Source organism: Oncorhynchus nerka, linkage group LG22 (assembly GCF_034236695.1).
Source record: "Oncorhynchus nerka isolate Pitt River linkage group LG22, Oner_Uvic_2.0, whole genome shotgun sequence".
Lineage (NCBI taxonomy): Eukaryota > Metazoa > Chordata > Actinopteri > Salmoniformes > Salmonidae > Oncorhynchus > Oncorhynchus nerka.
Window position 1 is genome coordinate 26,663,667 of NC_088417.1, and position 16,292 is coordinate 26,679,958.

At 43.1% G+C, this 16,292-nt stretch overlaps 1 protein-coding gene across 2 annotated transcripts; it reads left to right on the forward strand.

Annotated features, from left to right (window-relative positions):
* The first annotated feature begins 3,385 nt into the window (after window positions 1–3,385).
* Window positions 3,386–16,230, forward strand: tecrl2a (trans-2,3-enoyl-CoA reductase-like 2a). Of its 2 annotated transcripts, XM_029649639.2 has the most exons (12): window positions 3,386–3,519; window positions 8,654–8,704; window positions 9,518–9,569; window positions 9,798–9,842; window positions 12,741–12,844; window positions 13,002–13,117; window positions 13,323–13,428; window positions 13,929–14,001; window positions 14,170–14,213; window positions 14,321–14,470; window positions 14,859–14,904; window positions 15,076–16,230. In XM_029649639.2, the coding sequence occupies exons 1-12, from the start codon at window positions 3,496–3,498 to the stop codon at window positions 15,201–15,203; spliced, it is 939 nt and encodes a 312-aa protein (XP_029505499.1). In that variant the 5' UTR covers window positions 3,386–3,495; the 3' UTR covers window positions 15,204–16,230. The 2 variants fall into 2 exon arrangements, with proteins under 2 accessions (XP_029505499.1, XP_064863802.1); XM_065007730.1 differs by lacking the exon at window positions 3,386–3,519 and having other exon boundaries at window positions 8,546–8,704.
* The last annotated feature ends 62 nt before the right edge of the window (window positions 16,231–16,292 follow it).

Here is a 16,292-nt window from a genome sequence, read left to right on the forward strand (position 1 = left end):
TGTCTATTACCGTGACGCCCAGTGCCTCTCAAACTTTTGATCATGAGAAGCAGTTGCCATGGTGAGGCTCGGATCGCTACATAGCATAAACTCCAGGGTGACCTTCCCTAATGGCCGACGACCTTCTATCTCTGTGTTTAAAGGCCATTGATTTATCCAGCCCCCCTAACGCTATTGAGTTTCACATGCAAATGGATACTATTAATTGGGCTAAAATGATAAGGTCTTCTACGTTGGGTTAAATGGAAAGGGTCTCTATTGAAGGGTTCTACTTTCAGACTGGAGAGAGAGAGAGAGAGAGAGAGAGAGAGAGAGAGAGAGAGAGAGAGAGAGAGAGAGAGAGAGAGAGAGAGCGCGTGTGTGTGTGAGAGAGCGACTCTTACTCATGCATTAGTAATCACCCCTTCTCCTCTCCTCTGTCTGATTTAATGGCAACAGGTTCAACGTGTGCATGGACCTGTGTGTCCTGCTGAGAACAAGGAGAATGACTTGAACATTCATGACTCTTTCTTTACCCATGCAGATCACTTCTTGTACCATCACAGTGGAGCATACACTTTGAGTGGCTCAATCAAATCCTGTTATTTTATCAAATATAGTGAAGGGCTGATTGATATGCAAGAAAAGTTTTCAACAAGCAACAGATCTAGCCTAATACCCTGCGAACGCAGATCATAGCTCATATTGCCGTATAAATGCCCTGATCAAAGTGTATTTTTGTATAATGAAATTGCATATGAAATGTGTGAAATGTATGATATGGCGGTGTGAAAAGCAGCGAGACATAATTATCAAAACATCAGAATGCCCACACATTATACTGTAGTTCTACTGAGATCCACTGTCCTCTCTCTCCAGTAGAGGGCAGTCTACTCCCATGGGGAATGTGCCTGGTGCCTGCAGCTCAGCCTTAAAGATGGAATCCGCAGTAGGGGGAAACAGCGCCACTGGCCACTCCACCACTGTTGTACCCTTGATACTGGTTTTGTTGTCGAGCTGAAGAGCGTCGCTCAGCACTGCAAAAATAAACATTTGCAATACATATTGTGCTGTTCTATCACGTGTGCAATGATGTCAGAGGGAAAAACTCAGGTGGCATCAAGGGTGCTGTGGTGGAAGGAGTCGTCACCGTTCCTGTAGGATTCTGCAGGATTCCTCTCTCTGCACCATGTGTGTCTGCCTGCCTCTCTCTTTCTCTTTCTCTCTCTCGCTCTCTCTCCCCCCCCCCCTCTCTCTCTCTCTCTCTGTCTGTCTGTCTCTCTCTCTCTCCCTCCCTACCTCACTCTCTCTCTCAAGTGTTCTCTTCCCTCTGCCCTTGAGCATTCTCCCCTGCCCATGGCAGATCTGAGGTGACTGGATGGTGGAGGCATTATGATGATGGTTCTACTGAGCCTCTCCCCTCCAACAGGCTAAGTGAAATCTCTGCCAGATTGCTTACACCTGTCCCATTGTCTTAGTTCTGGGAGAAATAAGCATCAAGTGCATCCCTAGCCTCTTATCTTTCTGTAACGTGGGTGGCTCTCACCAGGCCTGGCTCCCATCAGAGGAGAAAAAAACTAGTGTGCTGCAGTGACAGTGACTGAGGGTGGCACCATAAAGTCACTACAGAGAGAGAGAGAGTGATAGAGAGAGAGTGATAGAGAGAGAGTGATAGAGAGAGAGAGAGAGAGAGAGAGAGAGGGGGGAGAGAGAGGAGAGAGAGAGAGGGAGAGAGAGAGAGAGGGAGAGAGAGGCAGAGATAGAAAGAGAGAGAGAGAGAGAGAGAGAGAGAGAGAGAGAGAGAGAGAGAGAGAGAGAGGAGAGAGAGAGATAGAAAGAAAGAGAGAGAGAGAGAGAGAGAGAGAGAGAGAGAGAGACGGACGGACGGACGGACGGACAGACGGACAGACGGACAGACGGACAGACGGACAGACAGACAGACAGACAGACAGACAGACAGACAGACAGACAGACAGACAGACAGACAGACAGACAGACAGACAGACAGACAGACAGACAGACAGACAGACAGACAGACAGACAGACAGACAGACAGACAGACAGAGATCTTCAAAACAGCTTTCCCCCTAACCTACACAGGCATATTTTAGATTGAATTATCAAAATGTTAAAGCTTCATACCATAACTTCATAACATCGTAAATAACACAGCTACAGAGTTGGTTACTATGAGAACTACATCCTAAGCACATGACATTAGGACCCTGATCACCACTTGTCTGTTGGCATTTCATGCATTTGGTTGGCCCTGGCATAGAGGCTGCTAACAAGACATACAGAAGAAACCCCCCTCTAGCCAAGCATGCACTCCAACCCACTGCCTAATAATAACTGGTATGCTGTGGTGGACTGGAGGAGAAACCACAGCGAGAGAGAGGAGACGAAGAGGACTGAAACCTAAAGCATGGGAAAGCATGTGAAGCCATAAACGCCTCGAAGAAGGGGCCCGCATGGCCGGTCGGTCAACCCTGGTGTTGCGCAAGAACCCCTTAATATAAAGAGGGAACCCGAGAATGGGGAAACACAGAGTATTAGTATCTCAGAGACCTGCTATCAGAACACTGCTCCAATTGGTTAGACACAGAAATATTGCTCTTGTAATTGATTCGTTGGCAGACACTGCGGTTTAGTGGGAACAATAGGTTGTGGGTTGAAACAGGCATGCACAGTGCAAGAGTTCACATAATTTACTGTGCTGGGTTTTTATAATGGCTATCTATTTATATCCCAACGATATTCAATTAGAGAGCTGGGAGATTATGTCCTTCCAGAAAATTATGCACAAGAAGAATAGAATAATATGTTAAATGTGCTGCTTAGTCAATGTAGGAACAAGTGGCCGAGTACATCCATCCAATGCCAGGTTTCCTTCTGGTCCACTGGGATTATCTTCTGCTGACACAGATGAACATAAAGGGGCACAGGGGGGCTAGCTACACCATAACTCTCTCCTTAGGCAGGCGGCATCAAGGGTGCTGTGGTGGAAGGAGTCGTCACTGTTCCTGTAGGATTCGGCAGGGTTCCTCTCTATGCACCATGTGTGTCTGTCTGCCTGCCTGCCCCCCCCCCCCCCCCCCCCCCCTCTCTCTCTTTTTTCTCACAGCTGGCCAAGCAGCAGTAATTTGCAGCCCAGATACATTCCTAACCATAACTTGGCGAATACTTTTTCTATCTTTGTCAGCCTGGACCCTGCCAAGGGCTTCCCCAAATTCCCTGGCATCGAGTAGAAGAGAGGGACGAGGGAGAGAAATTGAGGGTGTTGTGTTTCTGGAGTGTCTGTGGTGCTACTCTCAGATGAACAGATGAGCAGTGAGGGCAGGGAGTGAGAGAAAGAGAGATGGAGGGAGGGAGGGAAGGAGTGAAGGAGGGAGAGGAGGGGGTCAGTGCTGGGATTGTCACGGGAAGGGAAGGAGCTGCTCCTTCTGAGTGTGTTAGGTGTGAGGGGCACTTGTACTAAGGAACATAGGATAAGGACATACTGTATAAACCTACAATATGAGCAGAACCACCTTCTTTGAGGTAAGACTGGTGTTTGAATGTATACTTGAACATATAGGCGTCCACAACAGTTTAAAATCCTATTTTAAGTGATGCGTTTTAAACACATTTTTGACATGTGGTTGCATGTGGAAAAAGTTACGTTTATAAAGTTGAATATTCATTTCCATTATCATGACTACAGTAGGTCTGTGATATGCATAATAGGACTGTTATTGTATTTGTTGTGTGTCAAACACACAGAAGTTTGAAACCTCTTATAAGATGCCTCAGTCGAATGAAACATTATTTATGTCAACGCTAATGAAGAAGAACGGAAGTCTGAGTCAAGAAGTGGGTCAAGAAAGGTCTTGACCATTAGAATGATACTGGGTCACGTCAGTCCAAACAGAGTGATGGTGGTCAATTATAGAAAAGTGTGTAGATGAGTGACTACACTTGAGAAACTTCCCTGCACTGCTAGTTAGCATTGCTGCATTGATTTTCACTTGAATTGTGTCTAATTGTATTTCATTGCAATAATTCTGACAAATTGTTGATCTGTCTGGGTAAAAATAGACGTTTCTCACATTTAGCTTTTTGGATAATCTTATATCACACTTGACAGCCTTTTCTTATTCTAATTGTGACAATCTTTGCAATAAAATGGACAGCACAGCAGTCTGACTTTAATATTCTGACAAATCCTCCTTGGTCTTTGGTCTCATTATAACTCTGTGAATCCCCATTATGGCTCTGTGAAACTGTTCAGTTTCCTCCAACGGCCTTGCCTTGTCATTAGCTTTAGCATTCATTGACTTGGTGTTACAGCATATTGCTGCTGCCATGCTAGCTGGGCTAACTCTATTAGCATGTCTGCAAGGCTAGCTAGTTCTCTCTCTGTGGTCTAATCATAAATAAAGCGCATGTGTAATTGAGTACTAGAGCAACAGGTCTGTCAGCCGCCTGATTTATAGCCTCCCACCGGCATGTTCTCAGAGCTAGTCAGAGTTACAGGGAAGCCACATGCTAAATTAACACACATTCCCGGTGCTGTGGTCTAGTCTAGAGATAAACAACATGAGGGAGAGAAACCTCAAGTATCCGTCTCGTAAGATATTAATTAAAATAAAGAACACGGGGTGAAAGGCAACTCAAAGATAGCAAACTAGCATTAGTTTACTTGGTACTTATTTATGTCATTAGTAATAACAGGCTAATATTAGCTTTAGCCATGCTAATATTTTTAGATGTCTCTTCTGTTTAATTTACTTATATTTATCACCTGGCACCTGTATGATGAATAACTTTTATGTACTTATTTTAGTTTGAGGGTAATTGTTTGGTTATTAACTGTATCTACTGTAATTATGTATTGATCTTTTTTCTTCATTTACGCGGTGCAGCGGAACATCGGAAGAACTGTAATTATATTATATATTTGGTTAACAATGCCAATAGGCAATTTGACACACATTTTTTTGCTAAGTAAATGAAGGAATTCATTCATTCATTCATTACTCCCAGTGTTTTAGCTAGAACACTAAAACATCTTTAGTAAAAACACCAGCTCCAGCACCTTCAAGTATCCGTCTCGTTAGATAATTATTAAGTAAAGACCACAATGGTGAAAGGCAACCCCAAGACAGCAGACTAGCATTAGTGAATCTATACTTTGCTTATGTCATGTAAGTGTTGTGCTGATAGGTTAATATTAGCATTAGCTATGCTAATATTTCCTGATGCTTTTTTTGTTTCATTTACTTCAATGCATCTATTTTATTTACTTATTTTAGTTTAGGGATTATTGTTTGGTTAAACATATCTACTGATATTATGTATTAATACTTGTTCTTTCTTTATATGGTGCAGCGGAACATCGGAAGGATCACTGTAATGTATATTGCATTTGTTTAACAATAGCTACGTTTCCATCTATTTCTTGAAACATTTTCAAATACTCGCACAAGAAAATGTGTACATTTTAACGGTAGCGTTGTTTTCGATCAAACTGGCTTCTTCCATCAAAACCTGTGTGTAATAACGTAGTGCGCATAAAAAGCACTTTGTCATATAACTTTTCATTTGCCGAATAAAAAACAGAAGTTCTTGGTTTTCCATCCCATTTCCCTGCCTAAGGTTTTGGCACAAAAAAAGTAATGCAATAAACAGCTAAATATGTGCCAAAACCATTTAATGTGCCCACTCTGGTCTTGGCACATGCTCTCTACCCACTGGGGACAGACGTAAATTCAACGTCTATTCATCGTTGGTTCAACGCCATTTCATTGAAACTTTGATTCAACCAGTGTGTGCCCAGTTGGGAGCTAAAAGCTCCGGGTAGGCTACATGATGACATTATGGTTAAGAGTCAGATCATTTTTAGTTGCCAATTGTCAGCCAAGCACCAGTCATTATGTCACTAGCATATTAAGAAATCAATATTTACTGGAAAGTGCATCAAGATCATCAACATGCACTTTCACCACCCTGTGACGTTCGTTATAACTTATTTCCTCTGTAAGCCTAATAAACTGCCTGCTTTTCCAACTAGTAATTGGAGGACCACACAACAAGGCATCACGTGACTGCAAATCTACTGTGACATGAGAGTTATTTTTTCAATAATTATGCAAACAATTGTTTCCACTGCCATTTATCGAATGATTTAACCAACAAAAAATTGTCCATCCGTCAAATGTTTTTTGTTTTATCGATATTTAGGAAGTTCAATGACAATTTGCTGTTTCCATCAGGCCGGTCGCAAGTTATTTTTACGATAGGTACTTCACGTGCATAAAAATATTTTAATGGAAACATGGTTAATGCGCCAATAGACGATTTGACACAGAAATATATTAGGCTACCTGACCTGGGGGTCAGGTAAGAGCGTAGGCCAGAAACTAACAGGTCACTGGTTCAAATCCTTGAGCTGAATAGATTAAACATCTGTTGATGTGTCCTTGAACAAAGCACTTAACCCTAGTTGCTCTGGATAAGAGTGTCTGTAAATGACTAAAATGTAAATTCATTCATCAGTCCCGGTGTTTTAGCTAGAACCCTAAAGCATCTTTAGCTAAAACACTAGCTCCAGCACTCAGAGACATCAGTGGATCTGTCAGCCATTACTTAGAGTGTGTTGCTGGGAAGGCCTTGTCCATCACTCATCATTACTAGTGTATTTACAGCAGCTGGAGTGGAGGCTAGGGCAGATTTAAGGCAGGCTGTCAATAGGGAGAGCACAGAAATCAACTGCTCCTGATTGAAAAAAGAGCTGATTTACAACAACAGTCATTGTCTGGCCAGGGGAGGGGCCTGACAGCTTTTAAAGAGAGAATAGACATCTCAATCATTTAGTATCTCTGCGTGAGCGGCCTGGAGTAGGCAATGCCAAGTGAATACACCTATGTGCTACGCCATTTACTGTTGCCTTCAATTGAATTGTCATTCCCTTATGGTCAGTTATGATATGGTTTTACATTACAACTATTCTGTGTAGGTTGTAGATCAGCAATTACAGGACTTTTACATTTACTGGCTTCTCTTTCTCGCAGCTCTCTGGTTTGACACTAGCAGGACTTTTGCACTCTAGCACTTGCGCACTCTCTCCCTCTCTCTCACTCTAGCACTTGCGCACTCTCTCCCTCTCTCTCACTCTAGCACTTGCGCACTTGCGCACTCTCTCCCTCTCTCTCACTCTAGCACGTGCACACTCTCTCCCTCTCTCTCACTCTAGCACGTGCGCACTCTCTCCCTCTCTCTCACTCTAGCATGTGCCCACTCTCTCCTTGTAGCTCACTCTGTCTCTCTCTCGCTCTCTCTCGCGCTCTTTCTAGCTCTCTCTTTCTCTCTCTCTCTCTCTCACTCTCTCGCTCTCTCTCTCCGTCCTCCATCGGCAGAGCCTTGTGTCCCCCTGAGAGGGGAGAGACATCTATGATAATTGGATTGACAAGGGCACCACGACACTGAGTACAAAGTGTTTTACACGACACCACGCTGATGACACCCCTGACACTCCTCGCACACCATTAGCAGGACAAACAAACACCCCTGTAATGCAGTTATGATAACTCTCTGATGCAATTGTACATCATAACATCAAAACATTACATCACAGGCAAGCAGGGGTGAGGATGTAATCGACTCTTTGTCCATCCTTGGTGGACCTCTCGCTCTCTCCACCCCTCCCCCCTCTCACTCGTTCTCTCTCTCCCCCTCTCTCTGTTCATTTCTTTAGCTGTGCATTCAGCAAATCTTTAGGTATCCATTAGAGGGTTATTACACTATCCAGTAAAAGAGCAATTCAGATACGACAGCTCTGCTGAGCTCCACACTATGGATGGAGCACCGAGTGCTTTCAGGGCAGATTGCAGCTGCCTGCCGACGGGCCTCTCTGTGCATATACGGTAGATCACCACCTGACAAAGGCTAATTTAGATTAAAAAGATCTGCTTCCACTGCAACCTCTGCCAGACCCGACGCATCCTTCTTGACTTGGACTAGTTCGTAAAGTCGCCCATCTTAAAAAGGAAGGATTCTCTTTTCGACCTACACGTTTGGTTTATGAAGGTCATGTCACAATATAGGTGGCCATGCTGTGACTGAAGGGTGCTCCTGGGTGAGATTATCAATATTGTCTTGAGTGGAGCTATCTGGTGGTGTCAGGGGACAGTTGGTAAGATGTTGACTCAAAGGCAGTTTGACTGGATGAAGAATTAGATGCAAGCTGTCCTCTCAACTTCAATTTGGACAAATCGAGCCTGAAAGCGTGATCTCCGTGGCTTTCCATGACAATGGTGAAGGTATGATTGAATACCCACGCTAAGAGAGACAGAAGCCTGGCATAGGCTGTGTGTTACTTGAAGAAGCCACTAAGAAAGCTGCGTTGAACCTTCTTCTTCACCTTTTTCTTTGTCTTCGTTTTCTGCTTCTTGAGAGTGAGGCTGACTAAGGTCAGGGTGTTACTTCTGGGAAGTGTTGATGAGTCAGCGGAGAGAGGTCTCGATGCTATCAACAGATTATCACACTGACACCTCCTGATTTACTGACAATTATACTGAACTTGTTGATGCGCCAGTCCTCCTGTAGTTATTGTGTAATGTCCAGAAGTTGTACATGCTGCTTACTAGCTACTGTATACTGTTTGATGTCACACACTGGGTTTTCTTTCCCACAGGTGGAGGTTCTGGATGGCAGGACCAGGCAACAGCTTTGTTTTCTAGATAAGGTAGGTTTTTGTTTTTTTATTTTTTTTATTTCACCTTTATTTAACCAGGTAGGCTAGTTGAGAACAAGTTCTCATTTGCAACTGCGGCCTGGCCAAGATAAAGCATAGCAGTGTGAACAGACAACACAGAGTTACACATGGAGTAAACAATTAACATGTACACAGTAGAAAAAAAAGAGTCTATATACATTGTGTGCAAAAGGCATGAGGAGGTAGGCGAATAATTACAATTTTGCAGATTAACACTGGAGTGATAAATGATCAGATGGTCATGTACAGGTAGAGATATTGGTGTGCAAAAAAGCAGAAAAGTAAATAAATATAAACAGTATGGGGATGAGGTAGGTAAATTGGGTGGGCTATTTACCGATAGACTATGTACAGCTGCAGCGATCGGTTAGCTGCTCAGATAGCAGATGTTTGAAGTTGGTGAGGGAGATAAAAGTCTCCAACTTCAGCGATTTTTGCAATTCGTTCCAGTCACAGGCAGCAGAGAACTGGAACGAAAGGCGGCCAAATGAGGTGTTGGCTTTAGGGATGATCAGTGAGATACACCTGCTGGAGCGCGTGCTACGGATGGGTGTTGCCATCGTGACCAGTGAACTGAGATAAGGCGGAGCTTTACCTAGCATGGACTTGTAGATGACCTGGAGCCAGTCCTGACAAAACATTCAGGACATTCAGAAGTCTATAACAAGTGCATGAATTACAGTACAAATGGCAGGAGCTTGAACATCTAGCTTATCATGGAAGCATTTTAATATGTTGGTGTTACTTATACTCATATCACTGATATTTGGTCTCTATTTCCAGGTGGAGCCCCATGCTACAATAGGAGAAATCAAGAGTCTTTTTCATAAGTCATGTATGTGTTTGTTGATTTATAATCTAGTCTAGAATTTATATATTCCATGTGTGTAGCCAGACTGACTAGATGCTATGTCTATTGAGCCTGGAACTGTCAGAGGCAATGAGAACACTACAGCTGAAGTCTACTCCATTCTGATTACTTACTACTAGGCCTGCAGTCAAATTAAACTGTGTGTGTGTGTGTGTGTGTGTGTTTGCGCGCGCGTGTGTGTGTGTGTCTCAGATCAACAGTTGTATCCAGCCAGACAGGACCTCAAGCTCGACCCCAGTAAGTGAATACTGTATGTGCTTAGATTACTAGTACTATCAATCTAAACTACAGCAGAGTGTTGAGTTACTCAGTTTTACATCCGCATTTGTTTTTAAAGATTTCATTGAATTGGATATTTAATACAATACAATCTACAAAGTTAAAAGCTGAAACAAAAGCTAAACATCTAATAAAGGATTTGGGCTCCTGAGTGGCGCAGCGGTCTAAGGCACTGCATCTCAGTGCAAGAGTGTTACTATAGTACCTGGTTCAAATCCAGGCTGTCTCACATCTGGCTATGATTGGGTGGTGCACAATTGGCTGGAGTAGGCTGTCATTGTAAATTAGAATTTGATCTTAACTGACTTGCCTAGTTAGATAAAAGTAAAATAAAAATTCCCTGATGTCCACATGAGATCACTAGGTTGTAAAACAAGCATGTACACTCTTAATATACAGTGGCAAGAAAAAGTATGTGAACCCTTTGGAATTACATAAAATTGTATCTGATCTTCATCTAAGTCACAACAATAGACAAACCCAGTATGCTTAAACTAATAACATGTAAATTATTGTATTTTTCTTTTCTATATTGAATACATAATTTAAACATTCACAGTGTAGGTTGGAAAAAGTATGTTAACTCCTAGACTAATGACATCTCCAAAAGCTAATTGGAGTCAGGAGTCAGCTAACCTGGAATCCAATCAATGAGACGAGATAGGAGATGCTGGTTAGAGCTGCCCTGCCCCATAAAAAACACTCACAAAATTTGAGTTTGCTACTCATTTTAAATTTCAGCACTGTTGCTACTCTCCCTAGGAGTGGCCGTCCTGCAAAGTTGACTGGAAGAGCACAGCGCAGAATGCTCAATAAGGTTAAGAAGAATCCTAGTGTCAGCTAAAGACTTACAGAAATCTCTGGAAGATGCTAACATCTCTGTTGACGAGTCGACAATACGTCAAACACTAAACAAGAATGGTGTTCATGGGAGGACACCACGGAAGAAGCCACTGCTGTCCAAATAAAACATTGCTGCACGTCTGAAGACGGCTGGCAAGGAAGCGTGAGAGGCAGCCCCAAAAACGTTTTTTTTGCTTACCGTGGCGAGCTTGGGACTGGTCAGGCCCCGTGCTATGGGGTGATATTAATGGTGTCGAGGCGGAGCGTTCACAGGCCGGTGTGCTCGGTGCCGGGTGGAAGCTGGCATCCAGCCAGAACGGGTGGGGCCAGCTCGGCGCTCGAGACTGCCAGTGCGCCTCCACGGCCCAGTGTATCCGGTGCCTCGGCCAAGGAAGAGGCCTCCTGTATGTCTCCCCAGCCTGGTGAGTCCTGTGCCTGCTCCCAGAGCCAGGTCCCCTGTATGTCTCCCCAGCCTGGTGAGCCCGGAGCTGCCAGAGTCGCCCTCCAGCCCGGAGCTGCCAGAGTCGCCCTCCTGTCCGGGGCCCACTGCGAGGGTCCCCAGTCCAGGGTCGGCGGCAAGGGAGCGGGGTCCACGTCCCGCACCAGAGCCGCCACCGCGGATAGGTGCCCACCCAGACCCTCCCCTATAGGTTCAGGTTTTGTGGCCGGAGTCCGCACCTTTGGGGAGGGGGGGGGACCTTAGAGATCCTGCTTATGTCTCTATTTTGGTTTGGTCAGGGCATGAGTTGGAGTGGGCATTTTATGTTTTGTGTTCTATGTTTTCTATTTCTTTGTGTTTGGCCGGGTATAGTTCTCAATCAGGGACAGCTGTCTATCGTTTTCTCTGATTGGGAACCATACTTAGGCGCCCTTTTTTCCCACCTGTGTTTGTGGGAGGTTGACTCTGTTTAGAGCACTTTGCTTTTGAGCTTCACGGTTTGTTTTTGTAGTGTTTAGTGTTTAGTGTTTTGTTTGGCATCATTTTGATTTAAAATAAAGAAAATGTACGCTCACCAAGCTGCACCTTGGTCCTCTCCTTTGAACAAGCGTGACATCTATGGTGGAGGGAGCATCATGGTTCGGGACTGCTTTGCTGCCTCAGGGCCTGGAAGAATGAATTCACAAATGTATCAAGACATTTTGCAGGAGAATGTAAGGCTATCTGTCCATCCAATTGAAGCTCAACAGAAGTTAGGTGATGCAACAGGACAATAACCCAAAATAGAGAAGTAAATCAACAACAGAATGGCTTGAACAGAAGACAAAATCAGTCCTGACCTCAACCCGATTGAGATGTTGTGGCATGACCTCAAGAGAGTGGTTCACACCAGACATCCCAAGAATATTGTGGAACTGAAACAGTATTGTAAAGAGGAATGGTCCAAAGTGCCTCCTGACCGTTGTGCAGGTCTGATCTGCAACTACAGAAAACGTTTGGTTGAGGTTATTGCTGCCAAAGGAGGGTCAACCTGTTATTAAATCCAAGGGTTCACATACTTTTTCCAAACTGCACTGAATGTTCACATGGTGTGTTCAATAAAGACATGTTATTAGTGTTATTAGTTTAAGCAGACTGTGTTTGTCTATTGTTGTGACTTAGATGAAGATCAGATACAATTTTATGACCAATTTATGCAGAAATCCAGGTAACTCTAAAGAGTTCACATACTTTTTCTTCCCACTGTAGCTCATTACTGAAGAGCAAAGGTCTACCGTTATACAATCTCATTTAGCAGAAAACACTGTAGCTAAATGGGTCAATATCTGCCCTGTTGAGCTTACACTAAAATTACATTCAATTATTCTTCCATGTAACAGGTTAGGAGTAAGGTCACCTAGCTGAGCTTGTAGGACAAGAGAACATGAACAATGACTTGGTTCTAATAGAGAAATATTCTTAGAATCCAATACATTTTACATGGCAAATGAAGTCCTTGCTCTGTGAGAAAAGGAGCAGGGCAACCAATCTCTGCAGTTTATTTTCACAAGGTCTTGTTTATAATGTTTTTTCAGAAGGAAAATCACTGAGGGATGACGATGTATTACAAAACCTACCAGTTGGGACCACAGCAACCATATATTTTAAGGACCTGGGTCCACAGGTCGGGTGGACAATGGTAAGAGGCTGTGACATACTAAAGATTCAAACTGCAGTCCCCCATCAAACTCTTATTAACTTTGATATTTGACATGAGCCTCGTCTTTCAAGTCTCATGTTGATTTGACGTGTGTAATGACATCTTGGACATCTTAACCCTTTTCTTCTATTGGCAGGTGTTTTTAGCGGAGTACCTTGGTCCTCTGTTTATCTACCTCCTGTTCTATTTCCGAGCTCCGTACATCTACTCACACCAGGATGTGTTCACCTCCAGCCCCTACTCAGTGGTCACGTAAGTCAGTCACTAACACTCCCAGTAATATACTGATCAGTTTTAGCTAACATCCAAATCCAACACTTGTCTGTCTTTCTCTTTCTTTGCCTCCATCCCCCCTCCGCCTCTCTTATCCTTACCTTTCTCTCTCTCCCCACCTGACGATCTTCCTTCCTATCTTCTCTTTGTCTTTCTCTCTCTCTTTCTCTCTTCTCTCCTTCAGACTAGCCTGTGCCTGTCACACCTGCCACTACATCAAGAGGTTGATTGAGGCTATCTTTGTGCACCGGTTCTCCCATGGTACCATGCCTCTCAGGACTATAGTCAGGGTATGGACCACATACTCCAGAACACTGTTTCACTTTGACTTGAGCTACTTTACTTTAAGGCCATTCATTTTATAGTGCTACTATCATACTTTACAGTGCTCCTTTACATTAGAGGCATGTATTTGTACAGTACTACTATCATACTTTACAGTGCTGCCTTTACATTAGAGTCATGCACTTTATAGTACTACTATCATACTTTACAGTGCTCCTTTACATTAGAGGCATGTATTTTTACAGTACTACTATCATACTTCACAGTGCTGCCTTTACATTAGGGTCATGTACTTTACAGTACATTGTCATTAACAACTACTGCTCCTCAAGTTCACAATACAAAACATACAGTGATGTTCTGTCATTGTCCTATCAAAGGCTTCTTATACAACTGCAACAGTATAATTCTCTCATAGACTTGCCATTGAAATATTTTACAATGATGACTTTAACTGCCAATCTGACAGTATCTTTACTGGTGTTTTTCCCTCCCTTTCTGTCAGAACTGTGTATATTACTGGGCCTTCTCAGCATGGTTAGCCTTCTACATCAACCATCCACTGTATACACCACCATGTAAGTCCTCTATCATTCAGACTTACCACTCAATGCCTCCACTCAATGCCACTCAAGACAGGAGTCCCTCCTGTACTCCATAAATAGGTACACCACATCACAATAATAGGAATTATTGTGGGCTCACCAAAACATCTAAACTAACCACTGGCTTATATCTCTCCACAGCGTATGGGGATATGCAAGTGAACTATGCACTGGCCATATTTGTGGTATGTATTGCTGACAGACACCCAATGAGGTCATAAACATGAGACATCATTATTACAGATGACTTGGACGTGTGTGAACCCGATATGTGTTTGTGTTTTGACTGTAGCTCTGTGAGTTAGGGAATTTCTCCATTCACGTGGCCCTAAATAACCTCAAGGCAGATGGTGGGCCCAAGTGCAGAAGGTTCCCTCACCCGACGAAGAACCCATTCACATGGCTGTTCTTCTTCGTGTCCTGCCCCAATTATACCTACGAGGTAAGGCTGAAGGATATGTTTTATTTAACTAGGCAATTCAGTTAAGAACAAATTCTTATTTACAATGACGGCCTACCCCTATGCAAGGATAGACTATGCCAAACGTGGACGATGCTGGGAAAATTGTGCGCCGCCCTATGGGAGTCCCAATCACAGCCGGTTGTGATAAAGCCTGGTATCGAACCAGGGTCTGTAGTGACGCCTCTAGCACTGAGATGCAGTGCCTTAGACCGCTGCACCACTTGGGAGCCCTATGACAATGTGTTCTGACTATATAGCGGAGGTTTATGGAATGCTCAATGTTTGCTAGTCGGGAAGAGTCACACACGTCTGTTAATAATATGGAATATCAATGGAGTAACAAAATATCTGTATTTCTTATATTTAGGTAGGAGCCTGGGCGAGTTTCTCTGTCATGACCCAGTGTCTACCAGGTCAGTTGATTCATATCATATTTTAAACATTTTCTTGTTTTCTAGTATCTAATTAATATGTTGGCCATTTTACTCACCCAGGCATTTTATATACACAACTCGTTTGTGTGTTGCACTTTGTTGCCACTAAGGTACAATACACGCACTATTATTTTTTCCATCTCTCCACAGTGGCCTTGTTCACCTTCTTAGCTTTCATCCAGATGACCATCTGGGCCAAAGGGAAGCATAAAACCTACTCCAGGGAGTTTAAGGACTACCCTCACCTGCGCATGCCAATCATCCCGCTCCTCCTCTGACCACGCTACAAAGGTTTACCATTCGGACTGGAGCATTGGGGTCTTCAGCCTGCTTGAAAGGTTGTGATGATTAGTGGGTTACTGTGTTTCTCACAAAGCAAGAAGAACCACTGCTCCTTCATCTATCGCCATGGCAATGGTCTGTTATCTTTTCAACAACCACTATGCAAGGATAGACTATGCCATTGTCTTAGAAAGAGGAGGAAACCAACCGTGTTAAAGATTCATAGACATGGAGTATTGTTGACGTGTGGATGAACTTTTAATGAATATATAATAGTGAATTGACAGAAAGGATTGTCTCATCTCAACAATACTGTTGATGAACAACTAATGATCATTTCTGCTTTGATAATGTTTAGTTCAATCATTGAAACACAGCCATATTAAGGAGTTATTGGTATTAGTCCTGTTACTGATCATGTACAGTGCAGCTACTGAATGTTCCGACAATTGTTGGCATTCTTAGTCTACAGAGTGGCAATCATCTGAAAACTATGAAGTTATGAATATATGATTGAAGTTCTATATAATCTACCATATTATTTAGTAATAAGTTATTGTGCATTTCCTAGAGGAAATGTGTGTGTGTGTGTGTAACTTGATATGATATACCTGCTAAGGAAGTCTTTATTATGACTGAAGTGTAACGGGGCTATTTTCAGTAGGGAAAGCTGAGTTCTAGAACCAGGAGATGGAACACAGAACTAGGAGATGGAACACAGAACCAGGAGATGGAACACAGAACTAGGAGATGTCTAAGTTTGCAAGCTGATTATCTCCCCCTCTACAATGAAGCTGTACATGTTTGAATGTAACGAACAACCTGATGCTTTTACCTTTGTCAGACAGTTGAGGATAATTCAGTAATGTATTACTTTATATATCGTTCAAGATAACTACGATCTGTCAAATTCTCAGGTGTTACTAGATGCAACAGGTACTGTTTACATACTGTACAAATTATAGCCAAACTCGTTTTGTATACAAAGTGTAAATATCAAATAAATAATTTTGATCATTTCAAAGATAAGTCCTCTATCGTGTCAATGTATCTAAAAGGAGAGTCATGCATATTTCACAAAGAAT